At 34.8% G+C, this 20264-nt stretch overlaps 1 protein-coding gene across 1 annotated transcript in view; it reads left to right on the top strand.

Moving 5' to 3' along the window:
* LOC107587277 (short transient receptor potential channel 5-like) overlaps positions 1–20264 on the top strand; it is a 44449-nt gene that overhangs the window by 21612 nt on the left and 2573 nt on the right. Inside the window, exons 4-10 of the mRNA XM_016274995.1 lie at positions 60–396; positions 3045–3184; positions 3315–3637; positions 7747–7942; positions 9411–9620; positions 16931–16972; positions 18283–18372. Coding sequence (XP_016130481.1) covers positions 60–396; positions 3045–3184; positions 3315–3637; positions 7747–7942; positions 9411–9620; positions 16931–16972; positions 18283–18372 — 1338 coding nt within the window. The remainder of the gene's footprint in view (positions 1–59; positions 397–3044; positions 3185–3314; positions 3638–7746; positions 7943–9410; positions 9621–16930; positions 16973–18282; positions 18373–20264) is intronic.

The raw sequence follows: 20264 nt of genomic DNA, 5'->3' as shown, positions 1-20264 counted from the left end.
TGTATTTGTCATGAATTTCACCGGCTTATTAGATCATTCAACTATTATTATATTCTCAGTTTGTAGCTCAGCCCAACTGCCAGCAGCTCCTGGCAACACTGTGGTATGATGGGTTCCCAGGTTGGAGACGACGTCACTGGGCAGTGAAGCTTGTCACTTGCTTCATCATTGGCCTGCTCTTCTCTGTCTTCTCCCTTATATACCTTCTGGCTCCAAAGAGCACCCTGGGAACCTTCATCAAGAAACCTTTCATCAAGTTCATCTGCCACACTGCCTCCTATCTGACCTTCCTCTTCCTCCTCCTCCTCGCCTCACAGCATATCGTGCAAACTGACCTGCATGTACAGGGACCTCCACCCACCATCGTGGAGTGGATGATCTTACCCTGGGTTCTAGGTAAGGCTTCTATTAATGAAATAAAAGTCACTTAAGAGAGTATGTATGTTTCTTAACACACTTTTGAAAAATGTACTTTGTATTAGTTTCAAATTAAAAGTTTTAAATCATTATTTTTCATCAATCTTTTGTCATTCACTTATTATGATGTTGACTAACATTCTAAAGCACATAAAAGTACTTCATTATAATTTTAGCTGTAGTGTGTTATTCAATATTATATTTAAAGTTAATATGAAGAGTTCAGATGCAAAAGCCTCTAAGTGCCATCTGAAAATGTCTTCTAAAATTAGCATTTTTTGTATGTTTAGGTTCAGAAAATTCACTTTAATGGCAATGTATAGGTCCTTTTCTATGCCATTAAAGTGAAATAAATGAACATAAACATAGGAGCCTGATAAAAATGCTAATTTTAGAAGAAATTTTCAGATGGCACTTTTTGCATCTGAATTCAACTTCATATATTTTTAATGTAAATGTGTAATTACTAGTGCTTTCAAACGATTAATCGTGATTAATTGCATCCAAAATAAAAGTGTTTGTTTACATATTATATGTATGTGTGCTGTGTATATTAATTATGTATATAAATACACACACATGCATGTACGTATTTCAGAAAAATACGTTATGTTTATATATTAAATAAATTTATTTATAATATAAATTATATGAATATAAATATAGACATGTAAATACATGTAAATATTTTCAAAATATATACTGTATCGGTGTGCATTTATATATATACTTAATAAATATACACAGAACACACACATATATTATGCAAACAAAAACTTTTATTTTGTATGTGATTAATCGCGATTAATCGTTTGACAGCACTAATTATTACAAATGTATTTAAATGCATGGCATAAAAGGTTTCAATATAAAAAAATACATTAACGTGTATTGTAATTTACTATTAACACTTCTCAGCACATTTGGCAGTACACTTAACCATATTTCAAAGACAGTAGAAGTAAGAAAATACAAATAAAGAGGTACTTAAGACCTTTTTTAAGATCAGCTAATTGCATTTAATATAAATTTAAAGTCTTATACATTTTCATTTCATTCTAAATAACACTTGCAGATGCAATTAAGTGTCTGAAACTATATTAACTATTAACTATATTAAAATATATATAATATATTTATAATCTAATATATTTATTTAATATATTAGATATAATAATATATTATATCTGATATCTAATAATATATTAGATATAATATATTCAATAAAATACATTTATATTTTTTCCATAATACAGAAATATTTTTCCATACTTTTTAAAAGTATGCTGTACTTCTTTAGCTCATGTAGTAAGTGTACTTTTGCACATGGGATGTACCTTTTCAAACTTCTTTTCAGAGTCTTTTTCATTGTCTACAACACTTTAAAGCAGAATTTTTAAAATCCCCATGCAGAAAATTATTAGGAAAAATAAAATGGGTGGACACTGTTGTGCTGGAATTCAAAGTGTAAAAATCTAGTCTCAAATATCCATTTAGCTCAAATAATGAAGAAACGCTGATCTGTAACATTCATTTAGTTGGCTCATTTCTCAAGCAGTAAAACTGTTCGACTGCACAGGAAATAGATATGGCAGTGGTTTTATCCCTCTCATGAAGTAAATTAATACTCATGAATTATTGATATCATAATTTATTGACCTCAAGACAAAAACAGAGGAAATTATATCTCAAGCCCCCAGTTCAGGATTGATTACACCAGGGCTCAATCATAATGGCTTGAGGTTTTCTCTCAAAGCAAACACAAGCCCAGATGTAGAGGCTTGAAACAAATGATCTGTAATCTGGAGGACAGGTGCAATCAGTGAGAACGGAGTTTGCTTTATTTCTCTGAATATGAGCACTAGGCAGTGGAGCAATGAAAATGTATATATGTTAGCCTAACAATAATCGTATGTTTTCTGCTTTCTGTTCCTGTATTTCTGTATTCCTCAACTGTAAGTCGCTTTGGATAAAAGCGTCTGCCAAATGATTAAATGTAAATGTTAAAAGTTCATTTCAATTAATTAAGTTTGGGGACATGTTACAGAGGCCCCGAGGGGCAGGGTGGGACGATTGTCCAGAATTATTTTGATCTTAACACAGCCATTATTAACTTTAAAAAAAAATGTGTTCACCTTGCCATATAGGGGTTATGTAGTGAAAGTGGACAGTGTTTCCCACAGACTTGCACTCTATTTGTGGCGGCATATATGCAAATTCATTCTCTGCCAGCAGGAGGCGCTTGTAGAGCAGGAGAAACAGAGGTTTCTCCGGTAGCCGCTGTACACAAAGCAGCACTCCGCTCACAAACGCTGCTTTATCAGACATTACATGCAAGAAGAAATGAAAACGACATCCAAAATTTTCTGAAGACAGGCGGTTTCCTTCAGAAACACAGTTATATAAAAACACCTGCACCGGGTTTCGATTTTGAAACGTGCAGTACTCATGTTTATTCAACAAAGTCAAAGCCTTTTGGAAAATCTATTTGTGGCGGTCAGTTTTGATATTGTGGCGGGCCGCCACAAATAAATCAATCTATGGGAAACACTGGTGGAGGAACTGCACTTTTTGTACTGTTGTGCAGTTATTGTAATATTTTTCATTTTTAATTTTGGTCCTTGCAGGCTTCATCTGGGCGGAGATTAAAGAGATGTGGGATGGCGGTTTCACAGAGTACATCCATGACTGGTGGAACCTAATGGATTTTGCGATGAACTCCCTCTACCTGGCCACTATATCTCTTAAAATGGTGGCCTACTTTAAGGTTGATAACAGCATTTTTATGAAATCTACAGCACTAGAGTTGATACCATCGCAGAAGACCACTTGCAAATAGTTCGTACCAGGAACTAGAACTGTCTTCATTTATCTCTCATATCTTCTCTCTCCATCAGTACAACAGCTCCCGTCCTCGTGTGGAGTGGGAGATGTGGCACCCTACGCTCATCGCAGAGGCTCTCTTCGCCATCGCCAATATCTTCAGCTCGCTGCGTCTCATCTCTCTGTTCACCGCGAACTCTCACTTGGGCCCACTGCAGATCTCTCTCGGCCGCATGCTGCTGGATATCCTCAAGTTTCTTTTCATCTACTGTCTGGTGCTGCTGGCCTTCGCCAACGGCCTCAACCAGCTCTACTTCTACTATGAGACGAAGGCGTCCGAAGAGCCCAACCACTGCAAAGGGATCCGTTGTGAGAAACAGAACAATGCCTTCTCTACGTGAGTGAAATATATTTTGAAGTTCTTTTCGTAGAATATCACGGCTAAAAAGAAGTACACTTTAGCAAACTTTTAAAGAGGCTACTGTATATGTAGAATTCAGAAACATTTGTTATTAGCGACACGCGTGCACCATAGACTGTATAAAAAAGTCACCCGTGACATCACCCATAGGTTTCCGAAGAGCGTATTTGAAGCTCAAAGTGGGCTGCCATCTTGGCAGCGCGTCACCACGCGTAATCGAAAATGGGCAAAGAGGCGGGAGCTGGTTGCTGAAACCGCACCCACCGAGCTCGACGCCGGTGACAGCAGCGGCAATCCACCAGTCACTCAAGTGGTCACGCCCTTAATTATGCAGAACTTTAAAGCTTAATATAATTTAAACGGATGAGTTATTAAAAAATTCACCGCCCTCACAGTTGTCATGAAGGGCAAAATTAACTATAAAGACCAAAATAATTTTTTGAACCAGGTTGTAAACATGTTTTTTTTTGCTGTAAAGTTGGGCATTTTAACATGGGGAGTCTATGGGATTGACTCCCTTTTGCAGCCAGTTGATGAATTGCAGTTTAAGTCACTTCCGTTTTGGCTTCACGAGAGAGAGCGGGAGGTTGCCGCTTGGCGTGCACACGTAATTTGAACATGCTCACAACCAAGTTCGTACTTTTTTGTACTTTGCTTAAAAGTAAACAGAAGTTGTAAATACCTAGATATACTATTAGTGAACATCCATTTAGTGTTTAGATGAATATGTAAATATGTGCTGCACGCTTTCCTCTCAATAACAAAATAAACACAACAAAAATGACAGCATCTGGTCCTAGCGATGTGGATATGTTTGCACTAGCTCTACAATTCAATTGCAAATTTTGCATTTGCATAACTCACAGACTACTTGAAATACACTAGTCATCTTTTGATACAAGAAACAAATATAGGTGCACTAATTAATAATACAATTGTTATATTTTCACTAATAAGGACAGGACTATAATATTAAATTGAATGCAAGAAGTCAAGAGTGTTACGATTGCCCCCTTGTGGGTGTTGCCCCCCAACAGTGTTTGGGGGCAATTGTAACACTGAAAAATAAGTCATATTAACCCACTGTATCTCAAATAAAAGCCTACCTCAAAGTAATGACTTTACTGCTGTTGTATCAATAAGATAAAAATGTATGTAAGTTTAAATTCTCAGTCATCGAAACTTTAGACAGCAGAAGAAAAAGTACTGTGCATCCAAAAAGTAACTTTCATACCTCAAAATCAGTTTTTTGTTAAAAACTTCTGCTTAGGTATAATGATTGTGCTCCTTTTTCACAGGCAGAGAGAGAATCCTACCGAGCATGTGCAGATTAAGTGTTGTCACGCTAGCTTGTTTATGATTGGAGGAATTCCCCCCCCAAAACTTTTTTAAAGTTTTGTTATTGGCAATAAAAAAGAGATTAATACATGAAAATCTTACATATAGCCCCTTTAAAAAGAGTACTTTAAAAGAATAAGTGCAAACTGAATGTAATGTTTTCACACACATAACTGCATGTTACTAGCAATTAAATAAAAATACATTATAGTTATAATTATATAATACATAATTTATATTAAAAGCAGCTGATCTTTTGAGTGCTGCATGTAATTTCATAATTCATTTTATTTTCATACAAATATGGTTAAAGTGTACTACTGAATGTACTTAGCATTTATAATAAACAAGGATATACTTTAATGCAATTTCTACTGAAACGTGCATAGCACTTATTTAAACATATTTGTAAAGCTGAAGTTGGAATTTAGTAGATTTAAAATATAAAATATATTCACTTTAAATGTAATAGCGAAAAACACACTACAGTTAAAATTGTATTCAAGTACTTTACATGTGCTTTATTATGTTAGTAAACACATCAAAATAAGTGTACTTCTATAAAAAGACAAAAGATTATTAACACGATTATTTAAAATATACCTGAAAGTAAAACTTTTGATGTGATATTATAAGCAAGTACACTGTACTTAAGTGTGTTAAGGAACATAGTCATGAAAGTATACTCTCTTTAAGTACATTTAAGTGGCCTTTTATTTAATTAACATTATATTATCTATAAGTACAGTTTTAAAAAAAATGTTTATATGCTTTTAAGCTTGAAATACACTTCATGTGCACCTTCAATACAAATAAGTGCACTTAATTTCCATAAACTGAAAGTAGATGGTGACCAGTGGCTGTCAAGGTCCAAAAATGACAAATAGACAAAGAACAGTTAAAACCAGCCTAAGATGGTTTGCTTAATCAGGTCTTCTAGCCTTGCTAAGAGGATATCTAACTATTTTAGTTGGGCATCCAGCTAAAAAGTGGCAAAAATCAGTCAACAGACCAGCCTGACCAGGCAAAATCACTAAAGAAAACCAGAAACTAGCTTTATTTTTTTTCAGAAGAGTGTCTAATAAAAGTGGTCAATACAACTTGAGAAACAATTTTCTGAAGCCAAGATAAATTTGAGTCTAGACTGAATGGGGCTCGCTAAAAACAATGTTAACCACATTAAAGTAGTTTGTCAGCTGGTTCAAGCTGATCTAGTTGGTCTCTGAGCCTGACCTGAACCTAAATTGGTCAGACTGGTCTGTTGTCTGGTTTTAGAAGGGTTTTGGTCACTTTTCAGCTAGTCAGTCTGGAACACAGCTAAACTAGCTGAGCACCAGCTGGACTAGGCTGAGAGACCATCTTAAACCAGCCATGGCCAGCTAAGACCACAAACCAGCTCAGCTTTTTTGGCTTGAACATATTTTCTGTTTTCCTAGAGTCAGATGTAAAAACGTCCTGCATGTTGAGGACATTAGACATTAGATGATAATGACTTGGCTCAACAGTCAAGCTCCCTGCTTGGCTTTGCAGTAACAGAGGTCTTATAGCTTTGATAATAATCGAAATAAATGAACTATGATGCACCTATTACAAAACCCAAACCGACACTTTGGTCAACTTGATCAATGAATATAATGTGGCCACAGATGCCACAAGCAGCGTAATGCTGACCTCCTGCAGAGATCAAAATGAGAAAGAAACGAGAGAGGAAACAAGAGTGGAAATGGTTATGATCTTCCTGAAATTTCACATCATAGCATGAGCCTTGCAGAATCACTTGATCTCATAGGACGAAGACAAATTTATAGAGCAGCGTGGCATCCATCAACTGTTGTGTAATGATGAGAATCTGTTGCTCAAGGCTGTGCAGTAATAGTGTGTTCAGAAATGGGAAGAGATTTCAATGAGAACAATATATTTCCAAACTACTTCTGAGAGGGCTTATATTTGATTTGTTCAAAGTAAAAACGGTCAGGAAAAAATACTATCCACATTCAGTGCATAACAGGAGGAACAATTTTAATTGAATTGGCGGCTCCCCATATGAAAATAAATATGAATTTGAATTGGATGTCCCATATCTCCATATCTATCTATCTATCTATCTATCTATCTATCTATCTATCTATCTATCTATCTATCTATCTATCTATCTATCTATCTATCTATCTATCTGTCTGTCTGTCTGTCTGTCTGTCTGTCTGTCTGTATCTCTTTCATATGTCTACCATTATCTTTCCAGCCATCCTTCCATTCATCCATCCATTTTAAAGGAGTTAAAAAAACTTCAAAACATTCAAACAAGGGTTTGTCAAGTTTGTGTTTAAAGTTAGCTATAATAAATATTTAATTATACATTCTTACGTATTTGGTCACTTACAGTAAGTTACAGTGTCCCGATGGATTCAGCGAAAAATGCCTTTCTTTATGTTTGTCTATGCTTATTAAACTGGGATAAGTAAATTATCGTTATTATTAAAATAAATTATAATTGAAAAAGTTTACAGTTTGTTTTCTTCTTGGCTGTATTTGATTTTTTTTTTTTAAACAGTATGTAATTTTTACAAGTTGCAGGCTGTTGAGGAAAAATAGCTTAGAACCATTCCAATTCAGTTCCATTTCAATTCTAATTTTCCTATATACAGTACATCACTTGGTGTGTATATGTCTGTTTGGGAGAAGCTGGAGATATGACAATTCTCACTTTGTGTCTTTCTTTATTTCCCTCTCTCTCTTTGACTTCTCAGGCTATTTGAAACTCTTCAGTCTCTCTTCTGGTCTGTGTTTGGGCTGTTGAATCTGTATGTCACCAATGTGAAGGCTCGTCATGAGTTTACCGAGTTTGTGGGGGCCACCATGTTCGGCACTTATAATGTCATCTCACTGGTGGTGCTGCTGAACATGCTCATCGCTATGATGAACAACTCTTACCAACTCATTGCTGTAAGTGCCATCAGATACTGATGATTATTTTTATATTGTAAAGTTTACACTACTTTCACATAAATTGTTTGGTATTGAAAGAACGTTTGAGAGTATTAGAGCAACCTAATGTCTAAAATCAGTTTTAATCATGCCCTCTTTAAATGTGGCCAAAATTCAAATTCACTAAAAAAAGAAATTTGCAAACAGTATTTCAGAGCAAAAACTACTTGCAATGAGTTTGACCAGATGCTAAATGTTCTGAAATAGCTCTGTCATATTTAAATTAAGTACATTTGCTAGATATAAATAATATCCTGCTAAAAAGAACATCTGGTCTTAATCTTAACCTTGCCAAGATGGTATTTAGCAAGTTTAGTTGGGCGACCAACTGAAAAGTGGCTAAAATCTTTAAAAATAAGGAATATGATAATGTGCCTTACTGATAAAACTAACAGCTACTTGTATTGTATTTGTGCAATTAACAACACAAAAAACGAGTGTCCATGACCAAAATCTTGTTTAAAACGTGTGCCAAGCTATTAATATTCCTTCTGTTCTTTGTGTATTGTTTTGGTTTTGAAAAACTTTAATATAAAAAAAAAAAGTAATGTGGTGTAACCATCAAATAAAAAGTGTGCAGAAAAGCTTTAAATAAAACAACTGATAAAACTAACAGCTACTTGTATTGTATTTGTGCAATTAACAACACAAAAAACGAGTGTCCATGACCAAAATCTTGTTTAAAACGTGTGCCAAGCTATTAATATTCCTTCTGTTCTTTGTGTATTGTTTTGGTTTTGAAAAACTTTAATATAAAAAAAAAAAAAGTAATGTGGTGTAACCATCAAATAAAAAGTGTGCAGAAAAGCTTTAAATAAAAATTTTTTCCAAGTTATTTTTTTAAATAAAAATCATGAATTATTCAATTATTCATAAATCAGTTTTTGGAAGTTGCACCACATGACTTTTTTAATCCTCAACAAATGTCTTGTCATAAAAAGATCAAATTATTTGATATCAAGGGTCTTGATTTCTGACAATCATGAGGGTCTTTAGGACCCCCGTCTATGATATAATGTCCAGTTTTATGTTTATACAGGTTTTCTGGATGTGAATTCCCCTCAAAATGTTTAATATTCTTACATTACATAATGTTTTTGTGTATGTATTGAATATTAAATCCATTAGTATCTTACTAAAAGATCATCATATTTTAGCAGTTTTGTTACAGTCAGATGGGTTCATATCTGTGTATTTTTCAGCATGTTAGTTTTGTGTTTATATAAGCTGCATTTAGAGGCATTTTCACCCCTGCATGTGTCTCACAATGGGAACTGTTATCCAAGTAAACACAATTCTGAGTAAGCGCACATCATCCAGTCACAAGATGAATTTCGCAGCAACAAAAGCCAGTCTGGGACACTATCCCAATTGGCACTTTCAGCACTGTCCTCCATCCAACTGGCTGTCTGTTTCTCTGCTGTAGGATCACGCGGACATTGAGTGGAAATTTGCTCGCACCAAGCTGTGGATGAGCTACTTTGATGAGGGAGGGACGTTACCACCACCCTTCAACATCATACCTAGTCCAAAGTCTGTGTGGTACCTGTGTGTGTGGCTGCACTGCCGTCTGTGTGGACATGGAGAGTCTAGGCATGAGGACGAGTGTAAACACGAAAACCTCAAAGAGTTCACGGTAATGCACAGTGCGCTTTCCTTCTGTATGCGCGTGGGTGGCACATTATAGCTTTCATTCAATGATGTAACACAGTCCTTGACAAAAGCAAACAAAAACAGCATAATTGTCATTATAAACAGTGATTTTTGAAGAATAGTGAAGAAATAGTGAAGGCAAGCTACTCTGCTCGTCCTTTGTTAACTCTGTATCCTGAGTATTATATTTTGTTTGTGCTGTGGACATGATTTACATCTCGAAGCATGTGGTTTATTGAAGAAAGGTTTGCTAATCATTTTCTAAAAAAAAAAATCTGATTTGGCCTGGTGGATGATTAAACAGGCAAAAAAAAAAAGAGAGAGAGAGAAGCACCCATTCAGAACACCATTGCAACCAACCTGGAGTTCCTTGGTTCCTTTAAGACAAGTCAGTTCACAAGGCAGTCATATATATATGCCCTTGGGCAGCTATTTCAACTCATACAAGTACAGATCTTCTTATAGTGAAAGAAGACCAAAATATACATCACTGTTAACTATAACATATTTCAAATCAGAAATATAATCTGACAACAACTATTTCATCATAATTAGTGCTTCTTTGGCTCATATCACTCAAAAAACTTTTTCATGTACGTGCTAATTCTAGACTCTAGCCAGTGTCGCGCTAGTAAAGTTTTGATGGATGACGATTGTGTTCAAGGTAAAGATGATTATAGTGACATACAGGAGTCGTACATTAGGCGCACGTGTACTCATTACTATTGATGCGTAAATGAACCGTGATCACTATAACATTATATTTCTGCTTGAACACAGTTCAGCATATTCACGTAGTTGTCAAAATTAATGTGCAGCGAGTGTTTTAATAATGGATGGTCGTTTTGGAGAAGTTTGTGAGGATCAGATGCATCAGATGCTCCAAACACAGACACGATCACCTGTTTTGACAGAGAGAACCAAAGTCCCTTTAAGGCAAGTCATGTCACTTGGCAGCCATCTTTGAAACGCTTCTTGGGCATGCAAGTGCAGCTCCTATCTCTTTGAATCAGGAAACATCAATTTTTCCAAAACTGTTCACCAAGCTTATGATTAAATTTCATATTTGAAATCACCAATGAAATCTGACAACAACTGTCTCATAAATGTTGCTTCTTTTGCTCAAACAGCGTTAAAAAAAGTTTATTTTTCAGGCTAGACCAGCCATTGCGCATGCGCAGTCCTAAGTGTGCGTCTCAGAACCTTGACTGTTTCTTTAGCAACCGGGCAGCCTTCAGATCGCTGAGTTTTTTTTCATTTAATCAGAATGTTTACATTTTTCATTGTATTTTGGTTTGTTTAGCAATTCTGAATGGATCTGTTTATTAGTTTACATGCAGTCCATCTCCCTGTGGTCTTGCTTGATATGGCAGGTTGACTTTTGCTTATTTGTTTGTATAACTGAGATTTACGTAGCCTACTTTTAAGTACTTTTAAGTTGTAAAGAATATCTGCAGTGATATTTTTGCGAAGTATGTTTGCAAAAAAGAACACTGAATGATTGTAATTTGAAAATACAAAAATGCATAAAATATTTGCAAGCAATCATTTGAAGTGCAAAAGACAGTGCCATTATAGTCGAGTAAGGTACAACATATTTAATAATAGTGGAGTTAGATACACACATAAGAGAAAGAGTTATAACTTATAAACAACATATTCTTTAATCCTAACACTAGACACTAAAATATTATTGAGCATTAGCCAGGATGGAGTCTATTTATTTCAGCTTAATAATTTATTCTTCACATTGTAAAACTTTGAAGACACACAAAACTGACCTTCCACAGACAGAAAAATGTTTTAATGAAAAACGTTATCTTTATCCTCAAGAGGTGGGCAGTATGACCAAAAATTCTATTTCATATAACGATGTATATCACAATATAGTTATTTTTTATTTATTTGATCTTTATTAGTAAAAAATAAGCACAAAGATGAAAATAACAAAAAATAGGACTAATAGAATTTAGGAAATATATAAATGAAATAAAGATTATTATAAAGATCCTATATGTTATCAGTCTAACAGTAGCATTTTAGTAAGAAATAACATAAATTGAATAATCAAATGTAAAATAAAACTGCAGTCTTTTCTCTATGAATTAAATGTAGATTGATCATTGTTAAAGCTTCTTTAGTAATTCAGTCAAGAGCAGTTATTTTCTCGTTGTCTTATTGTCTGATTACAATTAAGGATATAGACAGCAGCAGGTATGTTAGGCTGCTGTCACTTTAAGACGCATACATGGATCCAATATATCAAGATTAACTCCTAAAAATGCTGATATTTAGCTGTCAAAGGGACTCCATGTAAAATTCAGAAACCCTTGTTATTAACGACACCAGTGGCCATTAAGTGAACTGCAACCAGTAACTTACTGGTCGTGCTCATGTACACACTCCATGCTTATGAGGGAGTGATGGCCAAAACAGTGAGTGAACGTGATTCACCAACATCAGGTCAACAGACGATGAAGTGCAAAAGACAGTGCCATTATAGTCGAGTAAGGTACAACATATTTAATAATAGTGGAGTTAGATACACACATAAGAGAAAGAGTTATAACTTATAAACAACATATTCTTTAATCCTAACACTAGACACTAAAATATTATTGAGCATTAGCCAGGATGGAGTCTATTTATTTCAGCTTAATAATTTATTCTTCACATTGTAAAACTTTGAAGACACACAAAACTGACCTTCCACAGACAGAAAAATGTTTTAATGAAAAACGTTATCTTTATCCTCAAGAGGTGGGCAGTATGACCAAAAATTCTATTTCATATAACGATGTATATCACAATATAGTTATTTTTTATTTATTTGATCTTTATTAGTAAACAATAAGCACAAAGATGAAAATAACAAAAAATAGGACTAATAGAATTTAGGAAATATATAAATGAAATAAAGATTATTATAAAGATCCTATATGTTATCAGTCTAACAGTAGCATTTTAGTAAGAAATAACATAAATTGAATAATCAAATGTAAAATAAAACTGCAGTCTTTTCTCTATGAATTAAATGTAGATTGATCATTGTTAAAGCTTCTTTAGTAATTCAGTCAAGAGCAGTTATTTTCTCGTTGTCTTATTGTCTGATTACAATTAAGGATATAGACAGCAGCAGGTATGTTAGGCTGCTGTCACTTTAAGACGCATACATGGATCCAATATATCAAGATTAACTCCTAAAAATGCTGATATTGAGCTGTTAAAGGGACTCCATGTAAAATTCAGAAACCCTTGTTATTAACGACACCAGTGGCCATTAAGTGAACTGCAACCAGTAACTTACTGGCCGTGCTCATGTACACACTCCATGCTTATGAGGGAGTGATGGCCAAAACAGTGAGTGAACGTGACTCACCAACATCAGGTCAACAGACGAGGTTCATTCCATTTACAACGTTATGATTGTTTCCTTTGGATTTTCCCGGCAAACCACCTTCCTTCACATAACAATCAGTCAGGTTGCATCTCATTTTTTAAGTTTCGTTACATGCTGTTCACACATTGGCAATAAAAAGTGATTAATACTTGAAAATGCTTTCATATAGCCCCTTTAAAAATTTATTAAAATAACTTTAGCTAGTAAGCAAATTCATAAATTCTAGAGCAGCACAGCTATACAGATCGCTCTTTTCTTGTGTCCTGTAGTGACATTCAGCGAGCAATACCTGATAGTATATATTTTAGTACATACTTAACCAGCACCAAATTTTATTTTATTTTTTTTTACCAGTTGGATCCAACCATGGGCGAATTAAGACTCCATCAATGGGTCCAACAGGATGTAATATGTTTCATTTGCATCTAGCCAAAAACTGTGATAGCCTGTAGTTGATAGTCCCTCTTTTCTTGTGTCCTGTAGTGACATTCAGCGAGCAATACCTGATAGTATATATTTTAGTACATACTTAACCAGCACCAAATTTAATTTTTATTTTTTTACCAGTTGGATCCAACCATGGGCGAATTAAGACTCCATCAATGGGTCCAACAGGATGTAATATGTTTCATTTGCATCTAGCCAAAAACTGTGATAGCCTGTAGTTGATAGTCAGGGGCGAGTCTAGGATTTTTTCAAATGGGGGGCACAATAGGGGCCACAATTAATACAGAGGGGTCAATCTTATGTTGTGTATTTATATGTAGAACTGTAGATATCCAAATCATTTAAAATTCAGAAAGCTTTGAAATCAGCAATAAACAATGAAGAATGGCATTTATTCACTGCTGTAAATCAGAACATTCAAATACAATTTGCATTCACTTTACAGAAGTGAAAAACTGTAATAAATACAGTAGTGAGTACAACTCACAAAAACAATAAAATTCAACATTAATGCTTTAATGCAGGGCTGATGAGTGACAGTTGATTGTCATCAGAAGGCTGGTGAGAGAGAATGCTGTGTGTGTGTGTGTGTGTGTGTATGTGTAATTATAGCAATTATAACAATCTCTATAAGAATACAAATGTTAAACAGCTGATAATAAATGCAAAATTGTGATGCATAAACAAATGTTATCAGTTTTATTATGCCATACACTCTAGAAAAAGCTGGGTTAAATACAACCCAGTGCTGGGTAAAATAGGGACAAACCCAGCAATTAGGCTGTTTTGACCCAGCGGTTGGGTTAAATGTTTAACCCAACCTTCTGGGTAGTAACCCAATTACTAGGTCAAAACAACCCAATTGCTGGGTTTGTCCCTATTTTACCCAGCACTGGGTTGTATTTAACCCAGCTTTTTTAGAGTGTATCATGCTTATCAATAATAATAACAGAGAAAACAACCTTTCAATCATAATATGATGACGGATTTTATTCATGTCAATCACACATTGTGTAGGTAACTATAAGGTTTACACTATTCTTCTCCTAGTTATCGATCAACATGTTCATTCTAAAAAAATAAAAAATAAAATAAAAGTAAAAGACAGAATATATTTACTTAAACATTTCTGAAAATCGGAATGTCAGATACTTAAGTTTAGTTAACAAGTTCATGAATATTTTGACTTTGAGATGTCAGGTGGCAAGCTTGATGTGTCACCATGGAAAAAAAGTGTTGGTGGGGAAAAAAATCACAACCATCCCAGCTGGAATATTCTAAACTAAACAGTCTACGTGTTTAAAGCACTAAGTTTCTAAACAAACATTTTTTTTAATTGAAACTACAAAACGTGATATTAATGATTAGCCTATTAACAAGGTTAATAATTAATGGGGATCTAAAGACAAGCTACATATACAAAATATCGTCATAATCTTTAGATATTAGGCAAATTATCCATAAGAAACTGTTTAACATGTGGTGAATGAAGTTCGAGGTTGTGACGGTCATGTTCGGGTTGCAAATTGTAAATACACCAAATGTCTTTTTATGAATATGGTCCATTTTGAAATGTTTATATCAAAACAAACAATATTTTTAGATTCTCCTCTACCCCTGAATAAATTATTCTGTGCATAGACTCTGATCAGCGGCGCCGGCGGTTCCGTGATTGCATTTTGTTGCAATGTTTTTTAATGTTTTTTTTAAAGTTTAATTACAATTATTATGACGTCATTATCGAGTCATTCGGTTTGAAACTGATTTAATTTAGAGTATTCGTTCCGAAGGCAGTCAAGTCATTTTCTTCATTTATTAGAAATCTTTAAATTCGCAAGTGCAGTCATCTTGATTGGCTAATTCTAGGACAAAACCTGCAAAATCTGTTGGGAAATCTTTCACCCTCATACAAAATTTCAGTTTGTATGGATTCTTATTGAATGAACTGGCTTTTGCTTGCGAAAATTCACTGAATAATTGTAAATGTGACAACAAAGACATCAAGAAGCTTAATTTACACAAGAAAGCGTTTATTACATTTTTTCAGAAAACGTAATGTACACTGACATGTATTCAAGATTTTCAACATTTTTGACTGTACTTTACCAAAAGAAACCCCTCGATTTCAAAGTGTGAGCTCTCAGAATGGCCTACTAACATCTGAAAAATATATTAAAGCCAAAAAAAGATGAATCTTGCACATTTTGATAATTATGATAATGCTAATAATAATAATAATTTTAACATTAAGGATGCTAATAAACCTTCATAAATCCTAAATTGCATTTTCAATGGTTTCATGGATGTCCTGCCATTAAATAATGTTTGGATTTAACCTGCCAGGGCTTGTCTATTTGGCATCCTGCCTCAAGTTGCCCTATAGGCCGATGTTGGTTGCTAGGCAACCCCGCTTCAACCATACCAATTCCCCTGACATCTTTCGATCAGTCGAACTTCTCTCCACTGTGAGGTGGGCTCTACTGTTTCTGCAAGCGTGCTCACCCACATTCTCCCACACACAGCACATGGAGCACACAGTTTGGGGTTTAACAATCATTATGTAAGGCTGCTATCATTTCTTTTTGAATTCGTAGCTGGCATTGCAGTGAAGAATATGCATGTCAAATGCTTTCAGAGGGTTTCAGGTCATTTCGAGGAACAGTTTGTGCGAAAATGAAAATTCATTCATCATTTATTCACCCTCGTGTTGTTTCAAAACTGTATGACTTTCTTCTATGCAACACAAAGTGCTGGTCGCTCTTTTTCATTCAGTTACAATGAATGGGGACTGAAGCTGTGAAGCCTTTTAAAAGTGAAAAGTTATTATATGGTTTGAGAAGGCTTTCAGAAGTCACATGGACCACATTTATGATGCACCTTTCAAAGCTATATATACTTTTCATTGTCATACATAAACATTTTTTTACTTCAAACACTATATTTTGTGTTCCATGGAAGTCAGTCATGCAGGTTTGGAAACAGATGAAGGTATATAAATGATGACAGTTAAAAAAAATTTGGTGAACTATTCAGGGATGTTATCATAAAACAAACAGTTGAGAAAAGTTTTTAAGAAAATAAATGCAACTGATTTTATTTTTTAAATTCTTTTATTTTAGCTACTTGCCAACATTTTTCCATTTTAGTTTAGTTTAACTTGAAGTGCTAAAATAAATCAAACAAGCTAATAAATTAAAAACTAAAACCATATAGATATTCGAAAGATAATTAAAATGACAAAACACTTTAAAAATAAAAGTGAAAACAGAAAATATAAAAACAAAAATGCTAAATATTAACAATAACTATACTAGTATAATCAATTATACTAAAATAACAGTAACTGGAACTACTTTAGGTTAGTTCAAACTATTCACCTTTGGATCATAAGTATTACATAATGCCACATATTTACTGTTGAAATTTGTTATTGTTATCTGTTTCAGGAAAGGCATGCCGATAACCTCATTCAGAACCAGCACTACCAGGTAATGGCATTTGGCCGTACACATCACACTTTGGCATCCGTGTTATTAAACCATTTTGTTGGATTCAAATCTTGCTTTTAATGTTAACAATTCCAACAGTTTATTTAAATGAGAAAACAAACATTAGCATATGGGTATCATGCATATTAATGAGTTATTAGAGCGTTGCACATTGCATAATTTGCATGTCTTTTTGTAAATGATAGTTCTAGGAGCTTACACTCTAAAAAATGCTGGGTTAAATATAACCCAGCGCTGGGTTAAAAAGGAACAAACCCAGCTATTGGGTTGTTTTGACCCAGCGGCCAACCGCTGGGTCTAAACAACCCAATAGCTGGGTTTGTCCCTTTTTAACCCAGCGCTGGGTTATATTTTTTAGAGTGTACAAAGAGAAAAATCATGTAGATGGGATTTTAAAGCTGCTTGAAATAAATAGTGCATGATCACACTGAAACGAAATATTATGTTAATTAGCTTATCAATGCATATTCATTACTTCTTCTAACTGCATTACACCCTGTCCTGCTTTGAACTTTATAACCACTGGATCCCTGCTGATTGCTAAGGCATTAATACATAGCCGACCAGAGTCCAGCAACCTCTGGTGCAGGTCACAACACTGTAATGAACATCTATTATGAATAGATGTATGTGATTTCGTACGCAGCACTGTAGTGGAATACCGAGTCATGTGACGGTTTTGATACTTTTTTTTTGTTGAGCTTGACAGCTGTGCTTATTATGTTGTTGTATGGCAAGAGCTGTGTGATGATTGTTCAAAATATCTTCTTTTATATTCTGTGAAAAAATAGGGATGAATAAATTATGACAGAGTTGTAATTTTTGGGTGACTGATTCCTTTAAGCAGGGTCTGTTGTGAGGGAGATGTTGTATATAATTTCTACAGACAAATATTTCTCCCCAACAATCAAGAGCTGCAGTAGCGGATATTGCAATAGCTGTTTTGTTGTTGTTGTGAGTAAGTGGGTTTTGAGAGCCACCGCTGGCTCATTCTTTATTGGATATGCAAATAAATGCTAATGAATGCACGCCCAGATTTTCACCTCCAGTTAATACATATGTCATGAATATGCCAAAAACTGATTTTCACCGCTTATTAAACTGGAATCACAAAATATGCGCATGCCAATCACATTCAAAGCCCATCACCCTATCTCACCCCACCCGAGAATATATCATCCCCTCCTTTGTGATTCATATTGAAGAGGAAAGCAGGGTTATTTGTAGATCAGAAGGTAATATGTCAAGAAAAATATATTGAAGTTTGTCCGGTTTGTGGCTGTTTTTAGGAGGTGATCAGAAACTTGGTAAAGCGATATGTTGCAGCCATGATCCGCAGCGCCAAAACAGACGAAGGGTTGACAGAGGAGAACTTCAAGGTATGAGGATTTTATAGTCATCTTAATCTCTATAAAGGCACTTATAGAGGCCATAATGATCTCATTTTTATTTGTAAAGTGTACATTTTTATCCAAATGTAGCAAAGTCCATCATGCAGGTTTGACTGGTACGTGGTAGAAACACACTTTAGATATGAATACTATACAATAATCAATCATTTTGAGTAGATACACAATATGAACAGTTTACATATGTATAGAATAAATGAACTTTGAATTCAGGGCTGCAAATGATCCTTTTCATAATTATCTACTGTCTTCTGAAGAAATAAGATGAATTGCTACAAAAGACAACAGTATTCGATAAATATTAATTGTCATTATTATGTTGATTATATTAATATTGTTAATTATTAATATGAATAAAAACAGTTTATTAGCCTAACTGTACACTGTTTAAAGTGCAACACAGCAACTTCTATAAATATAAAGTTTGGCTGAGGTGCAATCACAGATGGGTTCAAACATGACGCATCCAATCAAATGTGGGAAGTGGGAAATATTCACCTTATAAAATCCATTTTGCTTGCTACGAATGTCATAGTCTAAATAGCTATTTCCTTTTAGGACCTTAAAGGTGACATATCATGAAAATCTGACTATTCCAGGTTTTAAGTGCTATAATCAGGTCCCCAGTGCATCTACCAACCAAGGAAACTATATATATATATATATATATATATATATATATATATATATATATATATATATATACAGTATATATAATGCCCAAGACTCAATTTCTCCATTTCTGCCATTGGTTGGATACTACAATGTAAAGTGAAATCGAGGGCTGCATCTGAAATCATACTTTTCCTACTACATAGTAGACAAAAGGATCTGAAGTACACATCCAATGGACACTTTACAATCCCATGAGTCCACGGGAGTGCAGTGAGGCAACGCAACTGATGGTAAGGTTGCATGAACATAATACGTCCAGATTGCATTCACACTACACACATTCATACTACATAGAATGTACTTTTTTAATGTTTACAAAGTAATTACGTAAAGGTATCAACTCGGAGACGATGCGATTTTTGGAGGCATCCATGATCTATGCATAGGTGTAGTATAAATACAATTCGTACATACTAGAGTCATGGTCAAAAGTTTTGGCAGAGACAAATTTTGTGTTTTGCAAAGTTTGCTGCTTAAGCTGTTGTGGTGTTCATTCACACGGTTTCTAGATTATTGTGTAGGGTGATCAGATGCATTTTAAATAATTGTTAAAAGCGTCATTGGCCAAAAAACTTACTTTTCACCAAAAAAACAATGACATTAATTGGCTAATCATATCAGCAGCACACGTGAAAGTGTGAATGAGTACTAGTCAGGTGAAATCACTATCATACTAATTAGATTGTAAGAGCAGACTGATTGCTATAAAAGGAGGGAAGAAGCGCTTCCAATCATTGTTAGCAATCTTGTTAGCAATGGTTACCTCCAAAGAAACACGTGTAGCCATCATCACTTTGCATCAAAATGGCCTCACATGCAAAGAAATTGCTACAAAGAATATTGCACCTGAAAGAACCATTTACTGGATCATCAAGAACTTCAAGGAGAGAGGTTCGACTGCAGTGAAGAAGACTTCAGGACGTCCCAGAGTGTCCAGCAAGTGGAAGGACCGTCTCCTCCTGAGGAGTCAGCTACGGAATCGTGTCACCACCAGTGCAGAGCTTGCTCAGGAATGGCAGCAGGTTGGTGTGAGAGCACTTGCACGCACAGTGAGGCCAAGACTTTTGGACCACGGCCTGATGTCAAGAAGGGCAGCAAAGAAGCCACTTCTCTCCAAGAAAAACGTCGAAGACAGACTGAAATTCTGCTGGAAGTACAAGGATTGGACAGCAGAAGACTGGTGCAAA

The sequence above is a fragment of the Sinocyclocheilus grahami genome, unplaced genomic scaffold (genome assembly GCF_001515645.1).
Source record: "Sinocyclocheilus grahami isolate Dianchi unplaced genomic scaffold, SAMN03320097.WGS_v1.1 scaffold91.1, whole genome shotgun sequence".
Classification (NCBI taxonomy): Eukaryota; Metazoa; Chordata; class Actinopteri; order Cypriniformes; family Cyprinidae; genus Sinocyclocheilus; species Sinocyclocheilus grahami.
Note: the sequence above shows the minus strand (reverse complement) of the source record. Positions and strands in the feature narration are given on the sequence as shown.